Source organism: Malaclemys terrapin, chromosome 13, assembly GCF_027887155.1.
Source record: "Malaclemys terrapin pileata isolate rMalTer1 chromosome 13, rMalTer1.hap1, whole genome shotgun sequence".
NCBI lineage: Eukaryota > Metazoa > Chordata > Testudines > Emydidae > Malaclemys > Malaclemys terrapin.
Genome location: NC_071517.1, coordinates 34,241,717 through 34,264,232, shown reverse-complemented (window position 1 = coordinate 34,264,232; position 22,516 = coordinate 34,241,717). Strand labels below are relative to the sequence as shown.

At 47.6% G+C, this 22,516-nt stretch overlaps 1 protein-coding gene across 1 annotated transcript; it reads right to left on the bottom strand.

Annotated features, from left to right (window-relative positions):
- Nucleotides 1-11,498: 11,498 nt before the first annotated feature.
- Nucleotides 11,499-12,506, bottom strand: LOC128847971 (olfactory receptor 10A7-like). Its single transcript, XM_054047693.1, has one exon. It carries the CDS (start codon nt 12,504-12,506, stop codon nt 11,499-11,501), a length of 1,008 nt encoding a protein of 335 aa, XP_053903668.1.
- Nucleotides 12,507-22,516: the final 10,010 nt, after the last annotated feature.

Below are 22,516 nucleotides of genomic sequence, written 5' to 3'. Positions count from 1 at the left end.
TCCATGTTACACAACGTATAGGAAAATGAAGTTGTGGACAGCTCTGTCACTCTCTCATGTTCAGCACTGATACGTGCAGTATGATGGTATTTTTCTCCAGGGTCTTGTCTTAACATTCACCCTATGTGAGGAGTGGTACAGCATCTGAAACTGCACAGAGCCGACTTTGGGTAAGGCACAAAATCCACTAACGATCAAAGTAAATTCCTGTGTATGTCCCCTATTCGTTGTTTCTCTATGCTAGATACTTAAGTTTTGTAATGTAATCCAGACAGTCAAATAGAAATAAAACACAATGGGTGACATCATGTTTTGTGCTGCAGTTCTTGTGCCCCTAAGGCCACAATGGACAATCCAGCAGGAACTCAGGTTCATGTTGTCCATGTTAGTGGAAGGACCAGGGAGCGAGGTGGCCATAACCACGGTCCCATCATGGTGTTTTTCACTGGGCAACAGGCAGAGTGGAGACAATTTTAACCATGTTTTTATATCCATAAAAAAGTCATTTCTGATCAAAATTAATGTTCATACAATAAAAATACTAACTCCTAGTGCAGGAAAGATGGGGACGTAATTCTGGGAAATCTGCCACCCCTGAAATTGTACTTATTGCCATCATATCCCTCTGCAAACCAACCACCTTCATGACGCTCACACAGGCTGGATGCAGACAACCAGGCCCCAGCAGTGACCTCTGGACTCTTCATCAGGAACAGCTTCATAGCTCTTACCTGAGCTAAGCCTGGCTTGTGACCAGGTCTGTCAAAGCTACAGCACCAGGCTCACAGGGCCCTTGGAGGTGGGGAGGTTGGGAAACAAAGTGGTTGTTCTCACAGCAAAGCAGTGTAAGAGACACCCCAGGTTGGAAAATTGAGGGGACACAGCTGTCCCTCTCTCCAGATTGTACCTGGGTAATGTCACAGTATCTTATCTCATGCTCTAGTGGACTCCTCAAAAGTGGGTGTGCTTGTCCTTGCCTGTTACTGCAGTTGTCCCTCTCTCCAGATTGTACCTGGGTAATGTCACAGTATCTTATCTCATGCTCTATCTCCAGCACTGTTTTGATCCATTCTGCCATTCTCAGAGGGTTGATATCCTCTATCTTTGTGTCCTTATCTAGGGATTTTACTATTAGGTAATTTCCCCCCATTTCCTTTTTCTGCCCTCCTATTTGCTTGTCCTTCTTCTGGGAGGTAGACAGAGAATCTACCCTTTTCTTTTTCTTTACTTGCATCCAGTCTTCCTCAATGCTTTCCCTATTCTCATGGTCTAGTCTGGTTTCAGTTTCATTTATCTAGTCCATCTCACTCTGCCTAACCAGCCAGCAGCTCCTCTATCAGCCCAGGGCCGGCTCCAGGCACCAGCAAAGGAAGCAGGTGCTTGGGGCGGCCAATGGAAAGGGGCGGCACGTCCAGGTCTTCGGTGGCAATTCGGCGGCGGGTCCCTCAGTCCGTCTCGGAGCAAAGGACCCACTGCCGAATTGTCGCCGAAGAATGAAGTAGCGCAGTAGAGCTGCTGCCGAAGTGCCGCCGATCGCGGCTTTATCTTTTTTTTTTTTTTCTTTTTTCGCTTTGCTGCTTGGGGCGGCAAAAAAGCTGGAGCCAGCCCTGTATCAGCCCACAATCACCACTGAGACAGCCCTTCTTCAGCCAGACCCTAAATACTTCCTGGTGCACCCATGAACTTATATAGGGTTAAGGAGCCAATCAGGGATTACTGAAACCATGTCAGTCAGATCACTTGAGGTGGAACATCCCATGGTGTTCAACCACTGCAGATTGTGTGCTGCAGAGAGTAATCAAATTACAAGTAGCAATGTGGGGATGTTGGTTGCCTGGTAGCCTTATAGACCAGGTCCCCCCAGGCCTTACATCACGCCTGTTGGCAGTGCTGCCCAGTCAGGTTCCTCTGTAAGGATGATTGTGTGCTTGGCAGATAAGGGAAGCTTGCCTATAAAATCCAACGTAATGGTCACCCCTAGATGGGTTTTCTGAAGATGTTAGAGTGCTGTGGGGCTCCTCCTTCATAACTGAATTGATAAGGGACAGGAGGCCTTGGGGAATAGGACACCTAGTAAATTATGGGGCTTGAGGATGCATGTCAGCTCTGTGTGGGTGTGGTCATGGTCAGGGAGGTAGTCCCCTTTTGGGGACAGGGCATTCATAGAATCATAGAATGTCAGGGTTGTTTTGGCTTATACAAAGATACCAAGACTTTGGGTTAGCCCATGTTTGGACAAACTTTGTCATGAGAAGAGATATGAGACAACATGAATCAAACTATGTGTATCTAAATGGCTGCCCATTACTGTGGTCTTTCAGACCCATCAATATAGCAACTGAGTTCCTGGTCCAATTTGAGAGAGGTTGACATTTTGTTGAATCTTCTGCTTAAAACTTATCCATAATATAGCCAAAGAATCAACATGGAAGCCAGCTCTATTCCTGCAACTCCATTATCAGATCATGGGATTTCCTTTCCCCAAACTTCTTTGCTGGATTACAGCTTAAGTCTGTTTTCTCCAGTCATCTCTAAGAAGTGTTTTTCTCTTCTTTGGTTTTTATTTTTCCTAGATACACCCGATGGCAAACACAGAAGGGGGGACTCAAACTTCCATCACAGGGGATCTCCCTGAACTGCTGACCCTTCTCTTTCTGCTGTTTCTAGTGATCTACATTCTGAACTTGGCTGGGAACATCCTCATCATTGCTCTAGTTCTGTCTAATTGGCACTTTCACACCCCCACGTATTTCTTCCTGTGGAACTTGTCTGTTTGAAAACCTGCTACACCTGGCCCATCCTGCCCGGGATGCTTGCCAGTCTCCTGATTTGGGACAAAACTATTTCTGTCAGTGGTTGTATGACACTATTTTATTTTGTTAGTTTTTAGTAGATGCACAATGCTGTCTGCTTGCAGTGATGTCTTATGATCAGTATGTAGCGATATGCAATCTGCTGCATTATGTAGCCCTCATGAATGGCAGGTTCTGCCGGCAGTTAGCAGCTGGGTCTTGGATAAATGGATTTCTGGCTATGACCATAGTAATAGTTCTTATGTTACAATCAGGGGCAGCTCCAGGCACCAGAGTAGCAAGCGCGTACCTGGGGCGGCAAGCTGCGGGGGACAGCCTGCCGGTCGCTGTGAGGGTGGCAGTTAGGGGTCCTTCGGCGGTGTTTCTGCAGGTGATCCGCCATTCCCGCAGTTTCGGCAGCAATTCGGCGGCAGGTACGCTGAAGCCACAGGACTGGCAGATCACCCGCAGAAACGCCACCGAATCCGTATGACCACGGACCGCCTGCAGGCATGCCGCCGAAGGCCGCCTGACTGCTGTGCTTGGGGTGGCAAAAAACATCACTTGTTACAATTAACTTTCTGTGGCCTTGTTACAATTAACTTTCTGTGGCCCCAATTAAATTGATCATTTCCACTGTGAATCCACAGAAATGATAAATCACGACTGCAGTGACACCAACCAGATAGCGCTTACCAATACCATTGTGGCTGCTATATTCATTCTGCTGCCATTTGTTTTAATCGTGACTTCCTGCATGTGTATCATCGTCCCCATGCTGAGAATCCCTCCACCACAAGGAGGCAAAAGGCATTTCCACCGGCTCCTCTCACCTCATTGTGGTGAAAATTTTCTATGGGACCCTAATAATTGTCTACATGCTACCAAAAACTAACACACTAAGAGACGTAAACAGCGTGTTCTCTGTCTGCTACACAATTCTGACTCCTATGGCCAATCCCTTCAGATACAACCTGAGAAACAGAGAGGAGAAGGAGGCCCTGAGAAAAATTGTCAATGTATGTGTAGATTTTACACAAATTTAGAAATCACAATTTTTTTTTCTTATTGTATTAAGAGAAAATGGTGAAACACAGAGCTGATGTATTGTTTTATAAAGACAGATTCTGGGTGGTCCCTAGTTCTGGCTAGGTCTTTGGGAATGTGCTGCTATAATATTTGAGCATGTACATATACTGATATGTGAAATCAATCAATATCTGAAATGTGAGATCAATCAATACCAGGTTTTGGACTGAAAAAAACCACAATCAAGGAGCGCTGGTTTCTGCTGGGAATGAGGGGAAGCTTTTCAAATCCAAAACAAACCAATATTCAGCCATTTGTCCCTTCTGGCCTTGGAGTCTGACTTCAACTTGGCTCTCCCACATCCTAGGGAGGCTATAGAGCAGGGGCAAACTAGGGACCGCGGGCCATTCTTATTGGGCCCGCAAGCTCCAGCCGCGGGTTTAGCCTCCCTCGGGCAGGGGGAGCGGGGCCAGGGGTTTTGACGCACTTTGACAGGTCCTCCGACTGGGGGGGGGGGGGGGGGGCGCAGGTCCTGACACTCAGGCTGGGAGAGCGGGGCAAGGTCCTTGCCACGCTCCGCCCGGCGCTCCGGCCGCGGTTTCCCCGCGCTCCGCCCGATACTCCAGCCGGGGCAGCGGGACCAGAGGTTTAACCGCGCTCCGCCCTGGGCTCCGGCCAGGGGAACAGCCCGGGGGTTCGTGGCGCTCCGGCAGGTGCTCCAGCTGGGGGAGCGGGGCCCGACACTCCGGCCGGGAGAGCGGGGACGGGTCCTTGCCGTGCTCCGCCCGGCGCTCCGGCCGGGGTACCGGGGCCGAGGGTTTCCCTGCGCTCCGCCCGCTACTCCGGCCGGGGAAGTGGAACCGGGGGGTTCACCACACTCCGACCGGCGCTCGGCTGGGGGAGCGGAGCTGGGGATTTGCCGCGATCAGCCCTGTCCTCCGGCCGCAAGAGTGGAGCCCGCCGCTCCAGCCGGGGGAGGGGGGCCGGGGTTTTTGCCATGCTCCACCCGGTCCTCCGGCACGGGGAGAGGGGCCCGCGCTCCGGCCAGGGGAGCAGGACCGGGGGTTTCGCCGCGCTCTGCCCATTCGTCCTGCTGGGGGAGCAGAGCCCAGGGTTTCACCATGCTCAGTCTAGCGCTCTGGCAGGGGGAGAGGGGCCCGTTGCACCGGCCGGCAGAGCGGGGCCAGGGGTTTCGACACGCTCCAACAGGTGCTCCTTTCCGGGGAGCGGGACCTGGGGTTTCGCGGCGCTCCGCCTGTTGCTCCAGCCGGGGGGGCATCCCAGGGGTTTCGGTGCGCTCCGCCCAGCGCTCCTGCTGGGGCAGCGGGGCTGGGAGCTTGCCATGCTCCGCCAAGTCCTCCGGCTGGGAGATCGGGCCCGGCGCTCTGGCCGGGGCAGCGGGGCCAAGGGTTTCTCCAGTCTCCTCCTGGGCCGCCAAGGGAGCGGGACCGAGGCTGGCGCTCTCGGCCTGGGCTCCTCAGTGATGACCAGTCATTTTCAGCATCATCTTTAGGGAAGATTCTGCACGGAAAACGCCACATTCCTCAGGTATGACCTCACCACCCCACCCAGCATCAGCAGCAGAATACCAAATCCCCTCCCTGTTTCCTATGGCCCTACCCTTGAGTGGAGGGAAACCACCCAGGGCCACAGCTGCTCCAGTCTGGGTTCCTCTCCATCTGGCTCAGCTTCCTTGTTGTCACCAGGGCTGGTGCAAGGAAGTTTCATGCCCTAGGCAAAACTTTCACCTTGCGCCCCCCTCCCAGCCCTGCTGCAGTTCCCTGCCTCCCCTCTGCTCTGAGGCGCCCCACCCCCCGACCGCGGCAGCTCCCCATCCCAGGTCACCTCTGCTTCACCTCCTCCACGAGCACACCGCCCCCGCTCTAATTCTCCTCCCAGGCTGGCAGTGCCAAACAGCTGATTGGAGAAGTGGAATGGCAACCCCTCGCTCCTCTGGCTGCGCTGCTGGCCGCATGCCGTGCCCCCCCTCGCTCCTCCGGCCATGCCCGCCCCCCCCAGGGCTGCCGACCGCGCTGCGGGGTGCCAGCCTGCGCCCTCCCTTGCTCCTCCGACCGCGGCTGCCGGCCGCGCTGAGAGCCGCCAGCATGTGCCCCCCTCGCTACTCCTGCCGCGGTTGCCGGCTGCGCTCCGCGCTGCGGGCCGCATGCCGCGCCGCCCCCCAGCTACTCCGGCCGCGCCCACCGCCCCCGCATGGCTGCCAGCCACGCTGCGGGCTGCCAGCCTGTGCCCCCCCTCGCTCCTCCGGCGGCTTTTGGAAAGGTGGGGGAAGCGGCTGCTTCCCCTGCACCCCGCTAGCTACGCTACTGGAGAGGGCCCAGTTTTCTCACAGTGCTGCCATCTTGTAAAACAGCAGTTCGAAATAGGGGCAGCAGTTAGGATTTTCTTTTCCCTTTCAAAAATGAGTGCTGCAAAAAAAAAAAAAAAGAAAGAAAAGTGGACAATGAGTGTCAGGTTTTCAACAACGAATGGAATACAAAATATTTTTTTCACAAATGTGAACTCGAAGGCTGTATGCCTGATTTGTCAGGAGAGCATCGCGGTGTTCAAGGAGGACAACTTGGATCGCCATTTTCAAGGAAACATCCTAATTGTGGCAGCAATTTAACAACCGAGGAAAGGGCAAGAAAAGCTGAGCAACTCGCCACAAACTTAAAAACTCAGCAAAATATTTATGTGCAACGGTCTGCAATTCAGGAAGCCACTACAAAGGCAAGTTACATTCTGGAGTTTAAAATCGCTAAACAAAATAAGCCTTTTGCTGAAGGGGAGTTTTTGAAAGAATGCTTGGTTGATGTTTCTGGCATGCTGTGCCCGGAATACCAAAACAAATTTGAGAACATTAGTTTGTCATGAAGAACTGTTACTTACCATGTAGAAGTGATTGATGAACATTTGGCTTCTGAGTTGAATAAGAAAGCACAGGGCTTTACATTGTTTTCATTAGCTCTCGATGACAGCACTGACATTAAGGACACAGCACAGTTACTGATTTTTGTCAGAGTAATTGATGACAAATTTGAAATCACAGAGGATTTTTTATCAATAGAATCAATGAAAGGCACAATTAAGGGATCGGATTTATACGAGAGGGTGTCTGGGTGCCTTGAACATCTGAAGCTCCCCTGGATTAAACTGGCAAACATAACCACAGATGGATCACCAAATGTAACAGGGGAAAACGTAGGACTTTTAAAAAGAATTCAGGACAAAGTAAAAGAAGATGACCCTGATAAAGAGGTGATTTTTCTGCATTGTATTATACATCAGGAGGCCCTTTGCAAAAATGTCCTGGACATTGATCATGTTGTTCGCACAGTAGTGAAAATAGTGAACTACATAAGAGTGAGGGGACTTAATCATCGGCAATTCATTTCCCTTCTTGAAGACACTGACGCTGAACATCAGGACTTACTTTATCATACAAATATCCATTGGCTAGGCCTAGGAAAGTTATTGCTGGTATTTGTTATAGTTTTAATGGATAATATTGATGTTTGTTTATTTTTAAGCATTTTATTTTTATGGATTTAAATTTTCAGTTGCAGAAAATTATGGAGGATCAGACAGTGGGTGGGTCAGTCAATAATTAGTTAATTACAGTAGATGTTGAGATTCAAAAAGTTAAAGCTTTATAGCTGTTAAAACACAAATCGTTGACATCACATGTCAAAATATACAAAGTAAATATCCTTAAATCAAACTAAGCTCTCAAGCAGCATTCTTCTTTGTTTGCTGATCTGTAAACTTCAATGAGCATCAAGGAAACATTTTTTTCATCAATTTGTGTGTTTGATAAAATCAACATTTACCAATAAAAATCGAATTCTTCCAAGCCTAAGTATAGTTGATTCTTTCCTCTTTTTTACCCTCTACAGAATCTTCCAAGGTCTCACTGATGATTTCTTACTTCTTGCTCATTATCTATTTTCCACAATAGACTCCCCACATGTATCCCTTACCCTGTGCTGCCATCTAGTGCATAATCTATTGTCTTTATCATTTGTGCTGCATGGCTATCTAGTAGCCACAGCACCACTGGTGCTTCCTTACTCTGATCCTATCCAGGGAACACGTTTCTATAGGTGTCCTTTTCTCTTACCTTACAGTCAGCTCCTGCCAATAACACAACAGAGATACCCTTATTCTCTGCTGCCACCCAATGGCAATGTACAGCTGTCCCTTTTCACCATCCTTATTTTCCACTCTCACCTAGCAGTCATTAAACAGTATAACACCCTGTTCCCTCTTCCTTATCTCCTGTCATCTAGGGGTGTTCCCAGAGTAAAATGGCCTTTTCGCCTTTCATTACCATCTGCTGCTACACAGTAGCCACTTTATAATACAGTTGTATTTCTGGCCAGATTTAAACAGAAATTTCCAGTATAGTAATGTTGGTTAGGTTTTTTTTAATAACACTTCTACCCCAGCAAAATCCCTAGTGTAGACCTGGGTATACCAACAAAAAATGTGCTCTTACTAATATAGCTTATTTCATTCAGGGAACCCATCTGTATCAGCTGTACAAGCAAAAGCACTTTTTTGGCTGGTAAAAGCCACCTCTGAGGTAGGATGTGAGGGGTTTTTTTTTACTAATATAGCTGTACCGGCACAGTTGGATGCAGTTATACCAGTGCTAAGGTTCCTTCTATCAGTATAACTCCGGCTACGTCTACTCTACTAGCGCTGCAGCGAGGCGGCTGTAGTGCAGACACTTGTTACAGCGACGGAAGGGTTTTTTTCTGTTGCTGTAGTAAAACCAGCCCTTGAGAGGTGGTAACTAGGTCGATGGGAAAATTCTTCTGTCAACCGTCAGTGTCTACACAGGGGTCCAGGTCAGCTTAACCATGTCTCGGGAATGTGAATTTTTCACACCCGTCACAACGTAGTTAGGTCGACATAAGTGTTCGGTGTAGACCCAGCCTCATTCCCCTTCCCGTGGAGGAATCGCTCCACCAGTGTACGTAGGCTGACGGACTCCGTCAAAGCCCGGGGCTGTGGCCCTGTTCATTGTCCAGCACAAGAAGAGGAAAGGTTGAGTGAAGTAAAGTAACAATTCAGTTCTCCACCTGGATTGTGGGGGCCCCTGACATCTTAGTGGGCAGGGCCTCCAGCCAAGGGGGGTTCTTCAGGGCCTCTGCAATTAGAGAAGTGTTCCCCCAGCCCTCTACTGGTCCCAGGCTCCCTCATGGAGCTGGGGAGCTTATCTATATGCCCCAGCTGGGAATCCCAATTAGTTGATGATGCCCAGCAGGGTTGGATGATTCCCGGCACCTGCTGGCCATGCTCCTCTCCAGAACAGGGCTGGGGGCTGCCCTGGGGCAGACCACCCTCTTACACCATATAAAACACCTTTATACGGTCAGAGCCGCACATCCACTGCAGGAGCACAACTGCCATAACTACACAGGGACAGCTAGAGAGGTGCAACATTTGTGTGTCGATAAGCCCTTATTAGACACCCTCCTACTGCTTCAGAAGAGACAAATGCTGGGAATTCTCCCTGCAGAAACTATCCCCAGCTCCTCCTTTCTTGGCACCACATGGAAACCAGGGGCCTGCGTTATAGAGGATCTGGGATGAGGGGCATTCAGCTAAAGGGAATACTCCTTCCCATTCTGAGCACTCCTCAACCCTAGGGTCTTGTCCTCTCCCATGGTTCCCAGGTTCAGTCCCACAAATATCCCACCCCATGGCCACACCTTCATTTAGGCTGTATCCAATACAATCTAGGAGAGTGGGGAGCAAGCCTTCCATGCAGTCCTTCTCCCCCAGCATCCAGACTTATAGTCACTCCTGGCCCAGGATTAGAGCATGGAGCCTTTTTTCAGTGAATGATAAATTTGCCCCCAAAATGCACTTTTCAGGGCACTGAAACTCTTCAGAAATTTGGGTCAAATTTACCTAAGTATGTGCCAGTGAACATATGCAAAGCTGCCTCCGTCTGGGCACCTGGGCACCCGTCTCACCCCAACAAGAACCTTAAACCAGGTATTTCCCTGTCTGTCTTAGCTGCCGGGCTCAGTCTTGTAGGCATGCTCACAGCACACCTAGCCCTACATAAAAGGGCTGGGCGTGGGGCCTCCGTTATAACCTTGAACCTGGTGGTTAGGCTGCTCATCCAGGATGTGAGAGACACAGGTTCAGTTTGCCTGCTGGCTTAATCTTGGGTAGGCATTCGAACTTGGGTTTCCTACTTCTCAGCTGAGTACCCGAACCACTGGCCTATTGGACACCCAGATGTGGGGACCCCTCAAAATCTCCTGGTGAAGCTGCTGTGCTGTGTAAAAATAATTAAACATGCACTGGGCCAGAGAGGGTGACTCTGCAGTCCTGGGTCTTGGATACTCACTTGACCCAAGGAAACCCAAGGTCAAAACCCTGCTCCACATCTGGGAGGGAAGATTGAATATGAGTCTCCAACACCCTGGATGAATACCCCCCCTACACACACACACACACACCCCTTCCCCTACCTTGAGGTTCAGAGATGAAAATTCCAAGCAGAGATAAGTGCCTAACGAGGTGAGGAAGGGAGTTTGAAGCAACACCCCTTTCTTTGGCCTTTCCTATTGGCTAGTTTAGGCAGCTCCTCGCTCAGCATTCTGGTTTCTGTGGACCCAGTTCTTAATCACCTAACTCTCCCCATGCATCATATAGGAAGCCTGGGTGCCAAACTCAGGGCTAAGGTTCCCATTGGCTAGCAAGGCACTAGAAGATAGTCGTTGAGATACCTATGGTCCCTTTGTGGATCTCGCCCTAAGTTTTTTTATTTTATATTCCAACTTTTAGTGTACACAATTCACCAAAATATTATCTACCCAAATTCAACAGGTAAAAGACACGTCAGTTTTATTCTGAATATAACGATCCCGGTCCTGACTCCTCTTACATTTTTAAATCTTTGCACATCTGCAACTGTTACAAGCGCATGTCACCAAAGTCTGAGCGAGAAGTAAGGGCTACACAGCATCTGAGTATCAAACAGCAAAGCAGCTGCGCTTGTCACCATTTTGAGATTTCTGAATTCTCATATAATCTAGACCAGGGTTTCTCAACCTGTGGGTCGGGATCCAAAATTGGGTCACCAGAATGTTTCAAAGGGTCACGTAGCAGCTCCTGTCCCACAGGGCTGGCTGGGCTCATCTCCCTGCTCCAGGCACTGCAAGCTCTGGGGCAGAGGTGGTGCTAGCCCATCGGGGGCCCTAAGCAAGAATATTTTGGGGGACCCTCACGCACACCACACATACTAATAATTAATAGGGGGGCTCTTGAGTTGCTCGGGGCCCTAAGCAATTGCTTAGCTGGTGCTAGGCATAAGCACACTCTGTTCTGGGGTCCCAGCACCACTCAGGTTTGGCCCAGCCATCATGATGGCGGGAGTCCGGGTAGGCCAAATCTGAGTGAGTGGCACTGCAACCCCATGAGCCAGGCCAGACCTTCACTCACACAAATTTGGTCCAGTCAGTGGGGCGGGGCCAAACCTGAGTAGCACTGCAATCCCAGAGGTTGCAACGCCCAGAGCCAAGAGCCAAGCCCAGCCAGCCCCACAGCACAGGAGCTGCAGAAGCCGCCACTGTGGGGTGAGTGCCGGGCAGGACCCACCCCCCCGGGGAGGCAGGACCCAACCAAAACCACCCCAGGGCCTCCACCCCCAGACTATTTACTGGGTCGCAACAGGCCATAAACACAAATGGGTCCCGAGTCCAAAAACGTTGAGAACCACTGATCTAGACACTTACTGACAATTTTTCTCAGGGCTTCCTTGACCTCTCTGTTTCTCAGGCTGTATATGAAGGGATTGACCATAGGAGTCAGAATTGTGTAGCAAACAGAGAACACTTTGTTGAGGTCTCTCAGTGTGTTGGTTTTTGGTAGCAGATACACAATGATTAGGGTCCCATAGAAGATTGTCACCACAATAAGGTGAGAGGAGCAGGTGGAAAAGGCCTTTTGCCTTCCAGTGGTGGAAGGGATTCTCAGGATGGTGGAGATGATACAAACGTAGGATGCCAGGGTTAATGCAAATGGGGGCAGGGTGAATAAAGCAGCCAGGATGGTGGTTACAAGCTCTAGCTGGTAGGTGTCACTGCAGCTGAGAGTTATTATTTTTGTAGATTCACAGAAGAAATGTTCAATTTTATTGGGGCCACAGAAAGATAACTGTGACATGAAGGACATTGGTGTGGTACCAGCCAGAAGCCCACTTATCCAAGACCCAGCTGCTAGCTGAAGGCATAAGCTGCCATTCATAAGGACTGCATAGTGCAGTGGTTTGCATATTGCTAAATATCGATCATAAGACATTGCAGCTAAGAGAGAACATTCTGTAGCCCCAAAGAAACTAACAAAATAAAATTGTGTCATACAGCCACTGACAGAAATGGTTTTGTCCCCAGTCAGGAGACTGGCCAGCATCCTGGGCAGGATGGTGGAAGTGTAGCAGGTCTCCAAGCAAGACAAGTTCGCCAGGAAGAAGTACATGGGGGTGTGAAGTTGCTGATCAGCCACAACTAGCGCAACAATGAAGATGTTCCCGGCCATGGTCACTATGCAGATTGCTAGAAACAGCAGGAAGAGAAGGATCTGCAGCTCAGGGAGATTCCCGAATCCCATGAGGATGAATTCTGTGATGGATGTTTGATTTCCCCCTTCTGTGTCTGCCATGGATTGTATCTGGGAGAGATAAACAAACTCTCCAATATAACAAGACCACAGCATTTGTTAAACTTTAATAACTATCAGTTTAAAAGCATTTATATTCAAATGCCCCAGTCGCCTTCTGGCCACCAACCCAGATACTGGCTTGAGAACACAAACTGGGGCAGTGGCGTTCATACAATGGAGGTTGATGCTGAACTACCAGGTTGCAGAATCATTCTAAGGCTACAGCTGCACTAGAAATGCTCTGCTGTACTGCACTGCTGTCATGTAGACACTTACTACAGCGACGGAAGGGGTTCTTCTGTCGCTGTAGTAAAATCCACCTCTCCAAGAGGCGGTAGCCAGGTCGACTGCAGAAGTCTTCTGGTGACCTAGCAGTGTCTATAGCAAGGTTTAGGCTGGATTAGCTACAACAGACAGGGCATGACATTTTTCACAGCCCTAAGCAATGTAGTTAAACTGACCTAACTTGTAGTGTAAATCAACCCTTACTCTCCTTCTCCCACCACATTACTATTCATTGTCATTATGAAAGACTATGAATAGTCATTTGGGCTGGGGACAGCCTGTGAAAGTGACTGTGTAGCCCAGTGGCTAGGGTTGTCACTGGGGTGTGGGGAGACTCAAGTTCCTGCCCCCAATGACAATTATTTAGTGGAACAGCTCCAAGAGGAGAGACTGAGAACACCCCTTAGCTCAATGCCTAGGCCATTTGCCTGCAATGTTAGAGATCCCTATTCAAATCTCTTCTTGTGTTGCCACAGTGGGAATAAAACCTGGGTCTACCCACACTGTAGCTGAGTGCCTTAGCCACTAGACTAAAGCTCATAAAGTAGCAACTTTACCCTTCTCCTCCAGCTGGTTTGTGAACCCTTTTCTTTGCTCTTGTCAAAATTCCTGAAACTCAAAACAATTTTTTATGGGACAAAATTAAATGTTTCCTTTTGTTTCAACATCACAGAAACATTTCCAGTCAAGTTTTCCGTTTCGGCAACATCAGAACATTTTGATTTGTTTCAACTCAACATTTTTTTTTACTTTTCAATTCACTGGATTTTTGATTTGACCAGAAGCAATATTGATATATAGTATTTTTTGAAATTTCCAGTGAACCGAAAAACCCGTGATTTGCCCAGCTCTATCAATGACATTGGAAAGTGAGTGAGCAAAACTGACACAGGTTTGTGCTGCTAAGGCAGGATCTATACACAAATCTGAGGCTAATGCATCTGATTAAGAACAGATTTAGCCTTGCTCCCCAGAAACTGCTCCAAGGAGCCATCACTAGTGGCTTGTAATGGGTATGCCGGCTCCCCAGGAAGAGTCTGGCAAATGGAGGTGGGAAGACTGGATTCCCTTCAAAAGTTTCCCTCTTCCCCAGCAGAACCCAATGCTTCATGACGGTGGTTTTACCAGTCCAAAACCTCACCTCCAAAGCCTTTCTATGCAGATATTTGTTTGATTTCATTTGTGAATGTGAATCAGTTTTTATGTTGCTATGTGATCATCACTAACTTTTGGATTTCTCTGCCAATAGATATTGATTCAAACTGCTTAGTGACATTCTGAAACCTGAATGTAAAATCTCCATTAATATCCACAGTAGCGAAGTCATTCACTTAGAAGGGATATAAAAATCACATGATTCTGAAAATGTGCCGACTATCATGTCTAAGGATTTTCTTTTTCTTTCACATTTACTTTTTCCTGTTCCCACTCTGAACTTCGCCAACTTTGAAAAAGTTAGAGAGGAAAGAGGAAAAAATAAAGTCTGTTACTTTACCACCTTTGCGATTTTTCAAACTTTGAGGAAGTTTTGGAAAGTCACTGAGTGGCAAAATGGAAAAGGAATAAAAAGTGGAAAAGTGTGTGTGTGTGTAAATGACACTATTTATTTTATTGCACCCAGTGGTTTGAAAACCATCACCAAAAGTTTGAAAAAATGCAAACTACTTTGATTAATGGAAACAACTTTCAAATGTCAACATTTCTCACATATGCGGTGTTGGTCCCAGGATATAGAGAGACAAGGTGGGTGAGGTGATATCTTTGACTGGACTAACCTGTTGGTGAAAGAAATAAGATTTCAAGCTTACCCAGAGCTCTTCTTCCGGTCGGGGAAAGGTGCTCAGAGGTATGTCTACACTGCAATTAAACCCTATGAGGGGGGAGATCCAAAATGTCTACACTGCAATTTGACAGCTCGGTAGCCAAGCCCAGTGAGCCCAAGCCAGCTGCATGTATTTAACTGTAATATGACATAACCAAAGTGTCACAGCTAAATACAAGGTGGAGCAGATTGTTTAGCATAAGTAGTTAACACATTTCAAGGGATCATTCAAGGTGAAGTGGCCTGTTAACCCACCCCCACCTTCCCTCCCCCATGACTGGAGAGGTATTAAGTGGGTTATAGATTGTGGCAAATCCAGTGTCTCTGTTCAGTCCATGATATTTAATTTCTAGCAAAGTTACGAATTTAAGCTCCCAAACTCATCTTTTGAGAGTGCTGTGCAGGTTGCCTTTGAGGACAAGGACTGATATGTCAGATATAAAGTGATTGCTTTGTGAAAAGTGCTCACTCACAGAGGACAGGATGTTTTTTGTCTTTTATCACTTTTTTTCTGTGAGTTCATCCGAGAGCGTAGTGATGGTCTGGTTTCACCCATACCATTGTTGATGGTCATTCAGTGCACTGGATGAGGTGCACCACACATTGGGATAGACGTGTGTAGGACCCTTGGATCTCAAAAGGTGTGTGGCGGAGGGTGTTGGTCATTGTAGCTGTGGAGACATATCTACAGGTTTTGCATCTGTTCTGGTAGGGTCTGATCTGGTGCCGCTTTCATTGTCGTGTCTTGGTCTGCAGGGAGCTCATTTACTCTTCTGGCCCAGTGACCCTGTCTCCAGCCCAGGGACCCTGTGTGAAGCAGCTGAAGCCAGTTGCCCTCATCCCCTTGCTCCTTCCTACCTGGACTCTTCTGTAGGTTTTCCCAGACTCACATTCTGGGTCTCCTCCTCGGAAAGTCTGACTTCCAGGGCAGCTCCTTGCCAGTCTGTGGCTGAAGGGGTCTTCTCTCTGCAGTGCCTCAGTCTCTAGCAGCCAGCCCCTCCTTCTGCTCTGCAGCCCTTTTATCTCTGCAGCTCTTGTGAGGCCACCAATCAGCCCCAGTTGAGCAGGCAGGTTCTGTTTCCTATTAACCATTTAATGGCTGAGACAGCAGCAGGTCCATACACCCCCTGACAGAGAGGTTCTGTCTCAGTGCATGACAGCAGCATGAGGAATAATGCTTACCTGAGACCATAAGATATTCAGGCTACAGTTGATGAGCTTGGATCTCTCAGGGTTGGTGACCAGGAATCAGGTTCTTCTCTCACTTCCCTCCAGAAATAGGGTTCTCTCCCTCCGAAGAGATAAGCAGGTGCCGAGATCTCCCTTGGAGCATGTTCTCCTCTCTCTATTGACAGAGCGCACTCGCCTCCTCGTATTTGTATCCTCTGCAGGAGAAGGTTGTGTCTCCCCTGATGCTACTTCTGAAGAACATTTCTATCGGCTGAGACTGGGAAGCTGCCGCTGGGTTTGCAACATAGATGGCACAAACGCCAGTCCTGATGAAATCAGCCTGCCTAGCCCGAATTAGCCTCGGCCTCTCTGTGGGATGATTATGCTGCTGGATTTAGCTAGGGCCTACCTCCCATTGAAAGTCAGTGAAAGCTAAGCATTTAACTCCCTCAGGCTCTTTTGAAAATCCAAGGCTTGGTGATGTGTGGAAAGCACAGGAAAGGACAAATGGAAATCTATTATAACATTTCTCCCAACGGAATTTAGAGAGAGAGGTGTGTGCATATAGGTAGATAGATTAGATTCCAGTATATTTGCAGATTGTTTGAATCCAAGTTTCTGAAAAATTTTACAGAGTGTCAGAGGTATGCAGAGAATTCCCCACTGTTTAGAGCTAAAGTGAGATTCAGCCTCAGACCTGTCCATAGTCACCTAGCAGAGGAAGCCATGGCTGGGCCACGGCTGCAGTGAGATCTTTACAGACAATTCCCATGAACCAAGAAGCAGTGTTTTGTTTAGGTGCCTGAGAAAAGAAGAGGATGGGTTAATGAGTCTCTTTCTCTGATGATTTCTTGGGGAATAGAAAGATGATGGTCAGTGACTTTGGAATTGCCAACTCTTGCAATTATATTGTGAGTTTTGTGATATTCAGGTTATACTCCCAGCTCCTGCCGGCAGAAGATTAGATTAATAGATTCATAGATTCTAGGACTGGAAGGGACCTCGAGAGGTCATCGAGTCCAGTCCCCTGCCCGCATGGCAGGACCAAATACTGACAATCCAAATAGATGACAATCTCAATTTAAAAAAAAAAAAACAGTACGTTTCTAGCTCTCAAGGTTGTGGAGAATAGCTTGAAAACATGGCAGAAGTGCACATACACACACACACACGGCTCAAAACCAAGGCCAATAAAACAAACCCAACATTTAAAAAAAAAAATCTCATGACTTTAAGCCAATTTCATGATTCTTGGGTGCCTACCTCATGACTGGTGAATATTTGGGGTGAGCAATACTCAGCAGGGCTGGAGCTCTCAGATGAAAATGGGAAAACGGCACAGGAGGACGATGCCCTGAGAGCAGGGCAGTAGAAGAGGCCCAGTGAAGGCAGGTGGAGAGTGACTGACTGATCCCAGTCTTCCAGCCCAAACAGTAATCACAGCCTAGCTTAGGCGGGAAACCTGCCTCCCAGTGCAGCCCAGTTACTGGTGGGAAATGTGACCAGTATAAATACACTGCTATAGTTATACTGGTAGAACTCTTCACGTGGACACTTATTCTAGACTAAGAATGCCATTTTCCAGTTAGCTTATATTGCTTTGAAAGTGACATAGTCTAACCTGGAAAAGGTCCCTCTTAGCTGAGATGAGTGTCCCTGTGCGGAGCTACACTGGCATAACTATAGTGGTATAATTAGACCTGTATAATTATGATGGTAATATAGAGAAGTCCTAAAGCATCACCTTGACTAGGAAAAGAGCTGAGTTTAGGTCAGGCTCAGCTGAACCCGATCACTTTCCCCAGCTCCACCACCACTGCTGATTCAGACCTGGGCACTCATCAGTCATTGATAGCCAGCCCCTGGTTCAGGTTAAACAACATGTTTTGTCTCACCCAAAATGGACTTTTTCAATTAGTTGAAATTTCCAAAAATGTTCAGATTCGGTTTGACGCAGTTTGATTTCCCTCTCCTGATTTTCTGAACTGCCACCAAACCAAAAATATCAGGTATTTGCCCTCCTGTGACAATGCGGTTCTGGCGGAACCCAACTGAGAGTGCCAACTCAGGACAAATTGCTAAAACAGGGCAGTTACAGCCCAATGCTGGGGTTTTTCCACCTCTAAGGCCAACCAAACCAGCCAGACTAAGACTTCGGTCTCATCCCACTGGCTAACCGCAAGTCTCACAAGCAATCTCCTTAGACACTCCAGTTTCCCATTATTACCACCAGTGCCACTCGTTATGGGGACAACTGGTTATGAAAACCAATACCCCAATAAAAGAAAAAAGTTCTCCTGATCCCAAAGGACCAAGCCCCAGACCCAGGTCAATATACAAATCAGATCTTACCCACAAATCACGCTGCTGCCAATCCTTTAGAATCTAAAATCTAAAGGTTTATTCATAAAAGGAAAAGATAGAGATGAGAGTTAGGATTGGTTAAGTGGAATCAATTACATACAGTAATGGCAAAGTTCTTGGTTCAGGCTTGCAGCGGCGATGGAATAAACTGCAGGTTCAAATCAAGTCTCTGGAATATATCCCCAGCCGGGATGGGTCCTCAGTCCTTTGTTCAGAGCTTCAGTTTGTAGCAAAGTTCCTCCAGAGGTAAGAAGCAGGATTGAAGACCCGATGGAGATGAGGCATCAGCCTTATATAGTCTTTTCCAGGTGTAAGAACACCTCTTTGTTCTTACTGTGGAAAATTACAGCAAGATGGAGCCTGGAGTCACATGGGCCAGTCCCTGCATACTTTGCTGAGTTACAAGGCGTATCTGCCTTCTCTCAATGGGTCCATTGTATAGCTGATGGTCCTTAATGGGCCATCAAGCAGGCTAGGCAGAGCTAATCTCAGCTTGTCTGGGATGTCACCCAGAAGCATAGCATAAGTTTGCCATACAGACAGTATAGAGCCAATATTCATAACTTCGACTACAAAACTGATACACACATATAGACAGCATAATCATAACCAGTAAACCATAACCTTGTCCTAGACACCCCATTTGACCCCCTTTATACAAGATTTGGGTGCCACTACAGGACCTTGGTTGCAACAATGATCTATACGGTCCCAGTTTATGTCAATAACATCACACCTCCTCAGCTTGGGATCCCTGTGTTCAGTCCCTGTTCCACCACAGATTCCCCGTCTGACCAAGATCTGAGCCCCAGTTCCCAGCTGTACAATAGAGATAACAGCCATTCCCGACCTCCCGGGGGTGGTGAAAGAACAAATACATTAAAACTGTGGGTCACCCAGATACTACAGTGACAGGGGGCAGATAAGTACTTTAGACAGGGGACTTAGGCAGATAAGAGACAGGGGACTTGAGAGCCTGAACACTCCCAAGTCCCAGATGCTAAAACTGTCCATGGGGCACCCCTGGTTTCTGACAGTGGAATTACACCTCTAAATGGGCTATGATGGGAACTGATTACAAAGTGGAAACAGCAAATATATGAATGAGGGAATGTGACAGTGGTGGACATGGAGATACACACTCAGTTAGGGGCTGTCTAACAATGACTAATGAGAACCCCTGCCCTGCCTGGTCAGGTCTCACTCAGAGATGATAGTGGAGTTTGGGGAAAGTGATCTAAGTTCAGCCTTCTTCCTAGTTAAGGTGCTGCTTTAGGGCTTGTCCATAGGGGGAATGTTACCAGTGTAATTATACAGGTATAACTATACCGCTATAGCTATACCAGTGTAACTTCCCATCCAGACACTCTTATCCCAGCTAAGAGTGACTCCTTTCAGTTTAGATTGTCACTTTCAAAGCAATATAAGCTAACTGGGAAATGGCAAGCTATGGCATGCGTGCCGAAGGTGACACACAAGCTGGTTTTCAGTGACACTCACACTGCCCAGGTCCTGGCCACCGGTCCGGGGGGCTCTGCATTTTAATTTAATTTTAAATGAAACTTCTTAAACACTTTAAAAACCTTATTTACTTTACATACAACAATAGTTTAGTTATATATTATAGACTTATAGAAAGAGACCTTCTAAAAACGTTAAAATGTATTACTGGCACGTGAAACCTTAAATTAGAGTAAATACATGAAGATTCGGCACACCACTTCTGAAAGGTTGCCGACCCCTGGTCTAGAATAAGTATTCCCATGGAGAGTTTTACTAGTACACCTACAGCAGTGTATTTATGCTGGTCAAATTTCCCACCAGTAACTGGTCTAGATGACTGGGCTGCACTGGGAGTGAATGCGCTGAGAGTCAGGATTCCTGCCTAAGCCAGGCTGTGATTACTGTTTGGGCTGGAAGACTGGGATCGGTGTCTTTCTCCCCCTGCCCTAACTGGACCTCTTCCACTGCCCTGCTCTCACGGTACTGTCGTCCTGTGCCCTTGCTCTATGTTAACCGGGGAATCCTTGCTGTGTTTTGCCAACCCTGAATGTTCACCAGTCATGAGTCAAACTCCCAAAAATCATAACATTGGCCTAGAAATCCTGAGATTAAAAAAAAATCTATATGGGGGTTTGAGGCTTTAAACGTGCATTGTGTCATTCTCAAGCTTTTATCCACAACCATGAGAGCTAGAATCTTAAAATAAATCAATCAATGAATAAAAGCTGAGATTCAATTCTGATCTCCTGTCGGCAGTGGCTGGGAATAGAAATATAACATCAAATATCACAAAACTCACAATAAAATTGCAAGCATTGGCAACAACCTGACCACTGACCTCCCTTGTCTCCCTTCTCTCCTCAAGTCATTGCAGATTGACCAGAACACACCCACTGCAGTCAGGGCCCAACCCAGCTTCAAGGAGAAGTGGCCAGTTAACATCTCTGGAGTCATAGGATAAAAGGGGGTTAGTGGGTTACAGATTGTTATAATGAGCCATAAAGCCAGTGTCTGTGTTCAGTCCATGATTTTTAGTGTCTAGCAAAGTTATGAATTTAAGCTCTCAGGCTCGTCTTTTGAGGCATTGTGCAGGTTTCCTTTGAGGACGAGGACTGCTAGGTCATATATGGAGCGATCGCTTTGTGAAAAGTGTTCATCCAAAAGGGATATGGTGTTTTTGTCTTTTATTACTTTTTTCTGAGAGTTAATTTGAGAGCATAGTGATTGTCCATCTAGCTTCACCCACATAGTTGTTTTGGGGGCATTTAGTGCACTGGATGAGATACATGACATGTGATAGGCATCTGTAGGACCCATGGATTTTGAAAGGTTTGTTGTGTCGGAAGTGGGTATTCTTCATCACAGAAGTGGAGATATGACTATACATTTCACATCTGTTCTGGCAGGGTCTGGTGCCGCTTTGAATTAGTGTCTCCTGGTCTATGGGGAGCTTGCTTCTTATGATGAACTTGGAGAGGTTGGGGGGGGGGGGGTGAAGACCAGAAGAGGGGGTTCAGGGAAGATTTCTTTCAGGATGGGGTTCCAGTTGAGTATGGGTTGCAATTTGTTGAATGATGCCCTTAGTTTTCACTTACCACACAACATGGGAAGCCATACAGTGTATGTGGCTGGAGAGCTTTTTTCCACATTAAAGCAGGTTCTCTCAGGGTATTTGGATGGCTTGTTCCATGATGCGATCTGCTTCTTTGGAGTGTCTTTGTTTGGTGAAGGCACTCTTGAGCGTGTTAAGGTGAATATCCCAGACTTCCTCCTTGGTGCATATTCTGTAGTATCTGAGTGCCTGGCTGTAGATAACAGATTTTTTGTTGTGTCTGGGATGGTTGCTGGATCTGACGGTAGGTATAGTGATCCATGGGTTTCTTGTATATGGTTGTCTGTAGGGTTCCATTGTTGGTACTGATTGTGGTGTCCAGGAAGTTGATGCTGGTATGAGAGTGTTCTAGAGAGAGTTTGATGGATGGGTGGTGGTGGTTGAAGTTGTCGGGGAAATCTATAGAGGAGTTTAGGTTGTCTGGCCATAGGATGAAAGTATCAAAGTATATCAGGTACATGCACCATGAAAGCAGTGATATACCTGAGATACGTAGACAATGCACAGTGGTGCACCTGGGTGATAAGTGGCTCCCACCTAATGTCTGGAGAAGTTTCTCTCAAGGCATGCTACCTGTGAGTGACCTGCCTTTAACTACGAGGCCTAGAGAACCGAATTTCTAGCATATATACATAACTCCTCACATTTTCTGTGCATACATCTCACAATGATTCTGATGACCAGTGTGACACACTAGAGACCTTGCATGACCCCTTTTGGTGAACCCATGGGATCCCAGTTGTCATCAAATGTCCTGGGGTCACACTAAACACCTGTAAAAATATGTCCCTCAATCCACAAAGGGACTTAAGCAAGGTGTTACCCAGATTCTAGGCCCCTTGCCACGCAGCAATCCCACAGCTCAGGTCAGGCTCCTGACTCCCATTGATTTCAGTGGAAGGTAGGAGCCCAAATCCCTTTGAGGATTCAGACCTAAGAAAGGACTCAACAAAAGCCAGCTTGCTGGGCAGGGAGCCATCTCAGCTCGCCCACGGGAAATGCTGAGGAGAGGGATGTGACCTAAGCCCTGCTCCTGTGAGGGAACAAAGTGCCTAAATCTCACCCTGAGGGAGGAGAGTGTCTGTGTGTGCGGTTCTCAGCTGTGACTCACCAGCAGGGGCAATCACCTTGGAAGTGGGAAACCAGGGTTCTTATCCCCCTCTGCTTGTCATGGAGCAGGGTTTGAACAGGGGTATCCCTTCTCGCGAGTGCTCTGACCACTGGGATGTAAAGTCATTCCTCTTCTTCCTTTGG